The 12251-nt window shown below is 45.9% G+C and overlaps 1 protein-coding gene across 2 annotated transcripts in view; it reads left to right on the top strand.

Moving 5' to 3' along the window:
• Positions 1-12251, top strand: part of MYH7B (myosin heavy chain 7B) — a 77428-nt gene that overhangs the window by 38595 nt on the left and 26582 nt on the right. For both annotated transcript variants that reach the window (XM_033962997.1, XM_033962996.1), the window contains exons 16-21: positions 1332-1502; positions 2368-2547; positions 5033-5165; positions 7048-7121; positions 10065-10152; positions 11092-11209. In XM_033962997.1, the coding sequence (XP_033818888.1) occupies positions 1332-1502; positions 2368-2547; positions 5033-5165; positions 7048-7121; positions 10065-10152; positions 11092-11209 (764 nt within the window). The remainder of the gene's footprint in view (positions 1-1331; positions 1503-2367; positions 2548-5032; positions 5166-7047; positions 7122-10064; positions 10153-11091; positions 11210-12251) is intronic.

Here is a 12251-nt window from a genome sequence, read left to right as displayed (position 1 = left end):
TGGCCTTTATCTGCCATCATGTTTCTATAACCATAAAGCTCTATGACCTCACAATGCAGGTGTAAAGAGCCTCAGCCTATAGGAGGAGGAGATGCAAATGTTAAGAGCCTTAGCCAATAGGGAGAGGAGGAGATAGTGGATGCTGCGGATGGGCCATTTGACCTTTATCTGCCATCAGGTGTCTATAACCATAAAGCTCTATGACCTCACAATGCAGGTGTAAAGAGCCTTAGCCTATAGGAAGAGGAGATGCAAATGTTAAGAGCCTTAGCCAATAGGGAGAGGAGGAGATAGAGGATGCTCTGGATGGGCCATTTGGCCTTTATCTGCCGTCATGTTTCTATGTTCTTTAAATGTCATATTGTAACCTGTTACCTATATTTTATGTATATTTAACCTGTAACCCATTCTGAGCTCCCTGGGCACAACAGGACAGAAAACGAATTGAATAAATTAAATAAGCGGTGAGGGCCGAGGAGCGCATGGCGTGGTGTGTTATGTTAGTATTCTCAGGAAGGCATAGTGAGGGTAGGAGATGGCCAGGGCAGTGGCACCCCTCTCTGTTCCTTCTGCACCACACTCGCATCCTCCCTTCCCACCCCCATACCTCTTAAAACCCTCGCTGCTCGCACTGGCTTTCCCTCTGATGTCACTTCCTGACCTCCCCCCCTGACCCGGAAGTGACTTCAGAGGGATCCAGGCTAGAGTAATTGCTCATGCTGGCAAAGATTTTAAAGAGAAGGGAGGGCACAAGTGTGGTGAGTGGGGGAAAAGAGGTGCTGGTGCCCCCACCAAGACAGTGCCCGGGGCGCTCTGCCCCCTCCCTACTCCGCTACTGGGCTCCAAACAGGGGCTAAATTCTAGGTGGCACTTTATAAAACCTCCCTCATGGGGCTGCTGAAAATTCTTCCAGACCATCCCAGCACTTTCCAGATAAGACCAGAGTGGAACGAGAATGGAGCCCAGAGATTCCACCAAACTCTCAGTACTGCTAGCGCAGTAAAAAGGGAAATCTGTAGAGCAGCAGCAGTCACTGCTGTGTACAGAGCAGCAGCAGTCACTGCTGTGTACGTGCATTGTATCCAGTGTAGCAGTTTGTACGGTTTGCCGTGCTGAATATATGGGAAATGTTTAAAAGCTACAGCTAATGTTTAAAAAAAATGTTTAAATATTCAAGCGAACATCTCTAACGAGATAACATGATAAACGCTAACTTTCCACATAACTGTAAAAAAATAAAAAAATCTCTTGGCTTTAACATAAAAATAACGAATTCTGCTGTAGACACAGTCGTGTTTCCCTCTTTGATCCTGAACGGCTTTTCATTTCAGTTTAACAGCTTTGAGCAGCTCTGCATCAACTTCACCAACGAAAAACTGCAACAGTTTTTCAACCATCACATGTTTGTCCTGGAGCAAGAGGAATACAAGAAAGAGGGAATCGAGTGGGTCTTCATTGACTTTGGTCTGGATCTACAAGCCTGCATCGACCTGATCGAAAAGGTACCTTAGGCGTCAGGAATGCAGAGCAAACCTCCTCCTACCCTCTTCCCAATAACACCTCATCCTAACAACTCACGTCAACTTTGTGAATATCATCAATTAAAATCTCTATTCACTTCCTGGGTCTGTATGCTCCAAAATCATTAGTGATGAAACTGAAATAAATCTCCAAAATCGATATAATATCTGCAGCTTTAAAGACTATCTTTTCAATGTGGTCAGGAAAAATGAGTAATTAAATTAGTGAGCGTAAAAAATTGTGATCCTCGCTTCAAAATGCTAAAAAGTCCAGGCTATAGTAGGCAACAGCTTTTGTCTATCATTGATCAAAATACTCCACAAAAATACATTTATAAATTCAAAATATGAATCCCCTTCAACACGTAAAGGAATGTGATGCCTGGATGTATATCATACCACCAGGGTCATAAGCACAGTATGTAATGCACTGAAATAATAAATCCACAATCTCACAGCTTTCAAACGTGTTATCCAAGTCAGTGAAACATTTCCCTACAGGGGGCCCTTGTTCCATGGACTCATTGCACCTCTCACTGGAGCCTAAATTGTCAGTGAGCAATTCTGGTTGGCTGCGCCCATAGGTGAGGTGTTAACAAAACCTGCGGCAAGGGGCAGAAGCACTCAAATGCATAATTTCATGTTTCTTCAATCTCTGTGCTCTTCAGGTCTTTGTACCCTATTGTTTCGTTATTGGGCTTGATTGATTTATTATACGTTATACAAGTGGTCCCGTAGTCCTTAACTTGCCCACTTACTTATTTTCTAAATCGTAATAAGAAGATGTAATAATAATTCTCAGCGTTATAAGCATCCCTGATGCTAATAGTCTTGTCTCTTGGTTTAGCCACTTGGTATTCTGTCCATCTTGGAAGAGGAGTGTATGTTCCCTAAAGCCTCAGACGTTACCTTCAAGGCCAAGCTGTACGACAACCACCTGGGCAAGTCACCGAATTTCCAGAAGCCCAAACTGGATAAAAAGCGGAAATATGAACCTCACTTTGAACTAGTCCATTATGCAGGAGTGGTAAGTTATTGCGTTTTCTTTTCTGGATTTGTTTTATGTGTTGATGTGTTTCAGGAATTTCCTGCAGCTGTAAAAGGGACAATCGAGATCCAGAGTCAGTGATGTTCTCCAGCACAGAGAACAGCAATCTGAGCCGATGTTCCCTGTGGGTGAAATCAGGGCCAACTCATGTTTGGGATCTGTAGTTCAGATTTCCAATTAGGCAAGTTTATGTGGTAATTGTGAGTGGCTCTTCAATCTAGAAAGGAGCTAAGTTTGAAGATGGTGAGAGAGAAGGTTTTTTCATGTCTTGGTCCAGAAGAATAGAATAAGCTTCCATCTTTCATTAAGCAACAAAAGAGTTTGAAGGCCTTCAAGAAATTGTTAAAATGCCATTTGTTCTATTGTCTGATATATACAGGTCCAGTACTATGCAGGTCCTGGACCTGTTGGGCCGCCGTGTGAACCGATGGACCTCGGGTCTGACCCAGCGGAGGCAATGCTTATGTTCTTATGTACAACTTTACTGGCGATGCTCCGATTGTTTTATGGCATGTTCGTTGAGCTGATCTGTTTGGAATAGGAAGATTGTCTGGCGAGATTAATGTTCTTATGTCAGTTTGTCATGTAATTTGGTGGTTTAATTTTTGTAAAATGATTGTAATGTCTAATGCCTAACCACGAACAGCTTGCATAGGCTTCAACTGATCCAAAATACTACGGCTAGGCTGATTTTTGGTAAAGGTAAATTCGAGCATGTTTTGCCTCTCCTCGCCAAACTACATTGGCTTCCAATATTCCCCAGAATACACTTTAAATGTGCTTGCTCAGCTTTAAAATCTTATTCAGCATTTGTCCTCTACCAATTACACTGTCTTGGAACTCCAAAAAATATGGACTGGTTAGAACTATGGAAAAACTTTAATGATCTTTTCCTTCTTTGAAAGGCATAGTTTCTACTATTAAACTGGGGAAGTCTCTTTCCCTTAAACTAACTGAATTATGGAATAATATCCCTTTGTGCCTGAGAGAACTAGGCTCTCTTCAAATCTTCCGTAAACATTTAAAAACTTGGCATTCACCAAATTGAAAATTTTTCCTCGTCTCTTCCTTTAGCATCTCATACTGTAAACCGAGTCGAGCTTTATTCTCATTAAGATGAGACGGTCTATAAATTCACGTTCTGTGTTCCATATATGGTGATTCGGTGTAGGGTGGGCATCGATGTGGAGAGGAGGATGTTACTGGCCAGACTATACGGTAGATGTCCCGCAAACAACGGGACGGTTGGATAGGCTGGAGTGAGCTTGGACGCCAACTTCGGCATTTGGAACCTAGGACAAGACCAGACTTTGGCCCAGAAAGAAGAGACAAGTTAACTTAATCATGGATTTTTAATGGGTATAACTTATGGGCAGACTGGATGGACCGTTCAGGACTTTGTGCCGTCATTTACTATGCTACTAAGTTTTAGTTTAGTCATTTGTATATATTTGAGGAGTGTGTGGCGCAGTGGTTGGATCTACAGCCTCAGCACCCTGGGGTTGTGGGTTCAAACCCCGCGCTGCTCCTTGTGACCTTGGGCAAGTCACTTAATCCTCCATAGCCCCAGGTACGTTAGATAGATTGTGAGCCCACCGGGACAGAGAGGGAAAATGCTTGAGTACCTGATTGTAAAACCGCTTAGAAAACTTTGATAGGCGGTATATAAAATCCTAATAAAATAAAAAAAATAAAAATTTGCTTCGCCTTGTAAACGGCGGATTAGAAATAAACCAAACTATAGCAAGCTCAATAATTTTCCCATTACACTTAGGCCATCAGATAAATGGTAGATGTTAATACTTTCTATTTCTAGTGACCTATGTCGTAATGTGTAAGTGAGAGGCTTTGTATCCCCTGTGCTCAGTGGTATAGCAAGGGTGAGTGGCACCCCTCGGCCGCCTCCCCCACTCTTTCCCTTTGTTAATTTTCCTGGCTCGAGCAACATCACGAACCTGCTGCCCGTGTTGTGTCTGTTCTCCGTCTGACATCACGTCCTAGGCGCGGGGCCCAGAAGTGACGTCGGAGAGAGCCGACACCGATGCGGGCAGCAAGCTCGCGATGCCCCTCGCACTGGGAAAATGAAACAGGTACGAGGGCAGGGAAGAAGCGCCTGCATGTGGGAGGGGTGCCGGTGCACCTACCAAGACTGTGCCTAGGGCGGATCACCCCTCCCCCCCTTTACCCAGTGCTAGATATGAGAGGCTCTGTATTCCTTGCTCACTCCTCCTTCTACAGAGACTCCGTTTACTCCGCATAATTCAACGTTGCCCACCCCTGACTTATGGCTTTTTTCAGTACACTCATAATACTGTATTTTTCATTTGTAGTCAAAACATGGCCTCTTCTAAACTGCGCCTGCCGTGGGCTTAGCTATGTACAAATACATTAATTTAGCTTGTGTTGGCTTATTATTTGTATCTCACACAAAGTAAGCATTCTGACCTGTTCTCTGCTCTCTAAGGTCCCTTACAATATCATGGGATGGCTGGATAAGAACAAGGATCCCTTAAACGAGACTGTGGTGACGATTTTCCAAAAATCTGCAAACAAGCTCCTGGCCAGCTTATATGAAAACTACGTGAGCTCATACACAGGTGGGTCTTAGTCTGAGCCAACGATACCCCGCGCCAATAAAGCCCTGAAAATCTTGCCCTGCACCTCACTGTGCTACCAAAGCTGATCCTTTGTAAGTTGTTGTGTTAGTTAGGGGAGAGTGTGGCACAGTGGTTAAAGCTACAGCCTCAGCACCCTGGGGTTGTGGGTTCAAATCCCACGCTGCTCCTTGTGACCCTGGGCAAGTCACTTAATCCCCCCCCCCCATTGCCCCAGGTACATTAGGTAGATTGTGAGGATGCTCGAGTACCTGAATAAATTTATGTAAACCGTTCTGAACTCCCCTGGGAGAATGGTATAGAAAATTGAATAAATAAAAATTAAATTAAATTTAAAATTAAATTAAATTGTTGGGGGAAGTGTCTTAAGTGCTCTTTTCTTCCCCGCGTCATCACACATGTGCAAGACCGACAATCGCGAGGACCCTCGCGACAGGGACAGAGCTGCGAATGCTCCGTCCCAAGGAGCACTGAGAGAGGGACATAGAAACCCAGAACACGACTGCGGACTCTACGGTCTTGTCGGTCTGCACACACAACACCAACCGCTCAGCTACCTTCCTTAGCGTTACTAGACGTCCAGATTTCCTCGGACATGTCCTCAGCTTTTCAAAACCCGGCCCTTTGTCCCGGCTTTGAAAAACCTCCTCAAATCGTGTTGGGCAGGGAGGAAATCCACGCAGGCAGCAGGGGGTGGGAAGGGGGGGGCAGGATTAGGGGGGGATGGGCGGAACTGGGGGAGGTTCTAGGAGTCCGGATTTTCCAATTGGAAAATCTGGTAATCCTACCCTTCCTCACCCTCAGAGGTCTTCTGTGCATCTCTCATTCAGATACTATCTAAATTATCTCCTCCAGAAGGCTGTTCCACACACCCATAAACCTTTCAAAAAAAGAAATATTTCTTAGATGACTCAAAAATTTGTGTCCTTTCATCGTCATCATGTTTCACTCACACCCCTCCTCGCAATCCAGTATCTCTCCTTCCACCCACCAGTGATTCAGGATCTCCTCCTCCCCCACCGATGATAAATGGTATCACAATCCCAATTCAGCATGTCTTCTTTTCTCTTCCCTTCCTCCTATCCTGGGGATACTAAACTACAAGTGGAGGGACGAACAGATGCTAGACCAGGATTTTGCTGCTCTTTATCACAAATGAATATGAAGACAGGACACTGCCAACAGTGGCATAGTAATGGGGGGAGGGCAAACCTCCCCAGCTGCTGTCTTCGGGGGGGCGCCAATGCCAGTGCCTCTCCTTCACTTTGCCCCCTCCAGTGCACCTCTCGAAATGTTTGCCGGCATGAGCAGCATCTTTACCTGCTCAGAAGGGAGCCAAGGCCGGCGCGAGCCACAGGTGGAAGACGCTGTTCAGGCCCGGCAAATATTTCAAGAGGGATGTGGGAGGTAGGGTGGGTGGGGAAGTGCAGCTTTTTAACATTCCCAGCGCAAAAAGCAACCCCAAGCTGCTGCTCGCTCCAGCGTCAGCTCTTCCTCTGATGTTACGTCCTAGGCATTGGTCTAGGAAGTGACACCAGAGGAAGAGCCGACGCTGACACGAGCAACAGGTTAGAGTTGCTGTTCGCCTGGGAATGTTGGAGGTATGGGGGAAGGGAAGAGGCATGCACAGTAGTGGAGGGGGGCAGGGAGAAGTACGGATGCCAGTGCCCCCACTAAGGCAGCACCAGGGGTGGACCTCCCCCCCCTTACTAAAGAAATGAGCTTGTCATTTAGAAGGTGCCGTTAACGTCAGCAGGATGTCTGATCCTAATAACTATCTCCGGAGCAGGTGTTGAGGTATTTTAGGTTTGTTTTGGGCCTGCAGGAACTAAAGCCTGTTTATCCTCTCTCATTGTTTCACCAGATACTCCCAAGACTGGCGTCAAAGAAAAGCGCAAGAAGGCAGCTTCATTTCAAACGGTGTCCCAGCTGCACAAGGTAAGTAACCCGTCTTCGCAAAAAGAAACTAGAGAATGACACAGGGACAAATTTTTACCCATCCCCAAGGGAACTCATTTTCCCAACCCATTCCTGCGAGTTTTGTCACTGTCCCTGTCCCATTCCTGGAAGCTCCGTCCTCATCTGCACAAGCCTCAAACACTTTAAAATCATAAGCGCTCGAGGCTTGTGCGGTTACGGCAGAGCTTACAGGAATGGGACAGCAACAAAATCCCACGGGGACGGGGCAGGGAAATTGAGCTCCTGCGAGGACGGGAGAGAGATGAGAGCTTGAGAAACTACAGGGAGAAAGCGGGACAACCGCGTGCCGACAAGGCCGCTCAGACAAATGCGCGCAGGATATAGGGGGATTGTTTTGGGGGAACCCCACTTTACTTAGAAGTGTTGCCACTGCCGTTGGGGGATTGGGGGTTGGGGGAAACCCCCATTACAGAAGAAAGTGTAATTTTTCCCTCTTTTTTTAAGGAAAAATGACAGTTTCCACTCTACCCCACACCCAACGATAGTGGCAACACTTCTAAGTAAAGTAGGGGGTTCCTCCCCACACCCAAACGAAGTGCTTTAAAGTTAATTTTTAATCTGGTACGCTGACATCCCTCGCACATATGTCCAAGTGGCTTTGTCGGCGTGCGATTCTCCTGCGCGCTTTTGACTCATCACCCACAGCAGTGACGTCGCCAGACCTCCAATACCTTTTAAACATACAGCACATAGTTGCACCTATTTGAAGCTGGTGAGAATGTAGCCTGTGCGCCTCCTTTCCCTGAGTAATCGTAAAACGGTAAAGATGGAATGAAAGACATCCACATGCCTTTCCTGCCAATTACCCTCACTGTGTCAGAATCCGTAGCAAGGGTCACAGTAGAAAGTAACATCAGGATTTCTACTTTATCATCTCTACCCGAGCAAAAGGGGCAGTGAGAATGGACATACGCAGCACTGTACATCCAAACACAGAAGAGACAGTCCCTGCTCCAAAGAGCTTACAATCTAGTCAAGACAGGCAAACTGGACAAGAAGGTGCATCAATACACAGTGCTCAGGTGGGGGGAATTACAGAGGGAATGAGAAGACAGATATTGGGGCTTAGCAGGTGGGTTGGAGTTTGGAATTGAAGCAGCGTCAAAGAAGTGGGCTTCGAGTCTGGATCTGAAGACTGCCAGAGATGGAGCCTGACACATCGAATCAGGCAGTTTGCATGTCGTATGATGTCATAGTTTTTCTTTCAATGAGAGGGTGGCTGATGTCACATCTTCCCCTCCTGTGAGAACGAGGTCGGTCGGTGATGTTAAAACGTCCCCATCAATGAGAGAGAGGCAGTTAAGACTTGCAGTGATGTTTAGATAAATTATTACATGAACATCACTCTGAGTCTGTGCTGTCTCTCGCTCGCCCTCGCTCGTCTATTCTGAGAAGAGGATCTTCACCTGGCAAGAAGCAAGATCTGACAGGGAGGACTTGCAGTTCACGAAAACCTTTGTTCCAGTAAGGGCTGCTGAGCGTAGAGTTCCCATGGGCTTTTTTCTCGGTTTCCCACCTCATCTAGGTCAACAGAACAGGCACGATCCAGTCTTGGTACCGTCCCACTGCATGGATTTGTAGCTCTGATATTCTTCAGACATTCGATGGAGAAACCAGAGCTTTGACTCCAAGAATGCAATGGGACAAAGCCATGATTAGATGAACCTGCTCAACTATCCTGGGATAAGACAAGAATCCTGCTCCCCCTTCCCCCCAATCTAGTAGATTGCACCTCATACATTCATCCAGTCTTTTCTCCGCCCCTCTCAACCAGCCTGGAGCAAATAAAGTGTAGTTACTTACCTGTAACGTAGGTTCTCCGTGGACAGTAGGATAGTCAGCCACGTTAATTTCAGGCATCTTCAGCCCTATATGACATATGATTGGAGGAATTCAAGAGTCAGATTTCGACACCATTGTTCTCTGGCTCCATAATATTGCTTTGGTCAGTGAGGAATTTCCAGGAGCTGTAAGTAGTGGAACACTGGCATTAGCGTGAACTCGGCCCATCCTGTTCGTGATGCTGCAAGAAGGACATAGCTAATGCCTACCTCAGTCGAGAGCAAAGTGTGAGCTAGAGCAGGGAAAGGAACCCAAAAGGGATCTGAGACTGAGCATAGCTTATAGTGTGGCAATAGTCAGGGAGGGGAAGGAAAGGAGGAGGGCTGGCTCCGAATAGTCCAGCACTTTGACCCATGTTACAGGAGCCTGAAATCTGATAAGAACATAATAGCCTTATTGGGTCAGACCAATGGTCCATCAAGCCCAGTAGTAGCCTGTTCTCACGGTGGCCAATCCAGGTCAGCGGTAGTTGGTCAAAACTCAAGGAGTTGCAACATTCCATGCTACCGATCCAAAGCAAGCAGTGCCTTCCCCCATGTCTTAATAACAAACTATGGACTTTTCCTGGAATTTGATGGCTTTACAGTTTCTGTGTACAAATGTTGGTAATAGCAGAGGGTTATAACAGTATCCTGAGAATCTCATAGTTCAGTGCCATGGCCCCGATCCTTCCCTTCCTGCCTGTGCTATAAAGGTAGAGAGCAGATATCAAACAAGGAAGAGTTACTGACCCCAAGCAACAGATACTAAGAGAGGACACCTAGTTAGGGGCTGGTAACGGTAGGACATGCAGAAAGCCTCCGAGCAGGGCCTGGTGGCAGGAACACAAGGTGGGCACAAAGGAAGGAAGGCAATACCCAGGATAAGGCTTCAAAACAGGGGTAAGTGGCAGGAACCATCTGGGTGAAACTGAGCCTGTCTGTTACAACGCATGAACTAGTGGCAGGTATTGGATGTTAATCAGGAAATGATACCGAGCAGAGGCAGAAGCAGGCACAGAATGGATACTTGGGGGACCAGTGCCAAGAACGGTTCTAACCTGGAATATTCCATCTGCAGGAAAATCTGAACAAATTGATGACGAACCTACGCTCAACTCAGCCCCACTTCGTTCGTTGCATCATTCCCAATGAGACGAAAACTCCAGGTACAAATCAAGCTGTTGTGTGTACATGAGCTCCCGCTTACAGCCGTAACGCAAGTGTACCCTCAGTGTGGGATGTGGTACCCAGTGGTGTAGACAGGGGGGTGGGGTCTTCCAAGGGGCATTGGCACCCCTCTACCTCTCCGCCCACGCCTATGGTCATTTCTGGCCCAAACCACGCCTACTTTGACCTTAGGTGCCTCTGTAGACGTGATTCCGGTGTCCTTCTTGTAGTGCTGCTGACAGTGAATGTTGGGGCAGCTCCACAAGTCACTGGAGCAGCAGCATAGCTTATTGGGTAAATGACAGGAACTCTCCCTATGAGCTATGCAAGTATGTACTTATTGGGATTTAGTAGCCGCCTTTATGAAGAGATTCGCCCAGTACTGCATTCATATTGGCCATATCCACATAACCTATGGTATCGCCACTCTTGTCCATATTTAAAACCCGGCTATGGCCTGAAATTCAGGATCGGGTGTAATTTCGCCAGCGGTGGAGAGCAGGTGTGGCACCAGTGGCGTGCGGTCAGGGCCTTCAGGGGATTCGCCCCAGCCCCTAAATGCCCTGAGGGCACTGTTCTGAATTTGATGGGTTGAGCAGGTAACAGGCAGATGCTGCTCAACCCATCAAATTCAGATCAATACTGTCAGGGCCTTCAGGGGGGTTCGGAGAATCCCCAGTCCAAGAGCCCTGCTTTAAGTTGTTTTTTTACTTTTTGTTTGATGCAGTTCGGTTGAGCAGGCTGCCTACTCAACAAATCCAACTGCATTAAGCAACAAGTATCCAAAAAAAAAAAATCAGGGCTGCAGAGCTGGGGATTCACTGAATCCACTGAAAGCCCTCACCGCACACCACTGTGTGGCACTAAATATTGGCTAGTAATCCAGTATCTTGGTTCCTGTGTGTGCATGAGATTCATTTTGGTATCTGCATGTTTAGGTGTAATGGATCCATTTTTGGTGTTACATCAGCTGCGCTGTAACGGAGTGCTGGAGGGCATCAGGATCTGTCGGAAGGGATTTCCCAATAGGCTGCTCTATGCAGACTTCAAGCAGCGGTAAGCCTCGGACTGACCACACATTTATGCCCACAGTTACAATGCCCAGAAGAACATTGTCAACAAAAATGGTTGGATTGTACGATAAAAGTAACAATTAAAGTGGAAAAGATTTAGGGCCCCTCTTTACAAAGTCGCAGTAGCGAGTTACGCTGCCTCAAATGTGACGCAGCCCATAAGGATTGAATGGGCTGTATCGCAGTCGCAATGTGTGAATCGCTACCGGGGCTTTGTAAAAAGGGCCCTTATCCAAGAGAATAATTAGAGGAATCGAATCTGAATTTCTGAATCGCTGTTATCCAAAACAGGTTCAAAGCGGCTTACACAAGAAGAGGCCCATACATTACGATGGGGAATTAGGTGATAATTACAGTTTTCAGTACAATTTTAAAAGTTTACATACATTATTTTTAAGAGTTTTCGAGAGTTCAGAGAAATGAGTTTGTCACAGAGTAATATCGCGGAGCATATGGAAGATTTATGGGAAGGTAGCGGAGGTTATATTTGTCATTTCGTAAGCATAAGCTGTTAAAAGCAGAATTAATTCAGCAATATTTTGGAAGCAAACTGTTATTATAGGATTTAGTAATGATTGACTTGATCCTGCTAATTTGAATTACTGTTTTATTCTTTTATTGGGGGGTGTTTTTTTTTTTTATAGATTTTGTAAAGTGATTTTGTTCTATTTATAATAAGTTCTTTTTATTGTACACCGCTAAATACTTACGTCAATAGCGGTCAATCAAATAATAAATAGCATGTTGTTGAGGTATGTCGTAGAGGTAAGTTTTTTTTTGGTTTTTTTTCCCAAATGTGAAGTCATTCAGTTCAGTCCTAATGGCTGTTGGGAGACTATTCAAGGTTTTGGTGGTTATTTAGTTGAATAGGGAATTATGGATTTGTTTGTATTTGACTCCATTGGTTGACTGTCTTGTCATAGAGGTGAAGAATTTAATTATTTGCTCTGAGGAGTTGGCGTAGATATAGATAGCGTAAACCAGTGGTTCCCAGACCTGTCCTGGGGGACCCCCAGCCAGTTAGG

Source organism: Geotrypetes seraphini, chromosome 11 (assembly GCF_902459505.1).
Source record: "Geotrypetes seraphini chromosome 11, aGeoSer1.1, whole genome shotgun sequence".
Taxonomy (NCBI): domain Eukaryota; kingdom Metazoa; phylum Chordata; class Amphibia; order Gymnophiona; family Dermophiidae; genus Geotrypetes; species Geotrypetes seraphini.
Note: the sequence above shows the minus strand (reverse complement) of the source record. Positions and strands in the feature narration are given on the sequence as shown.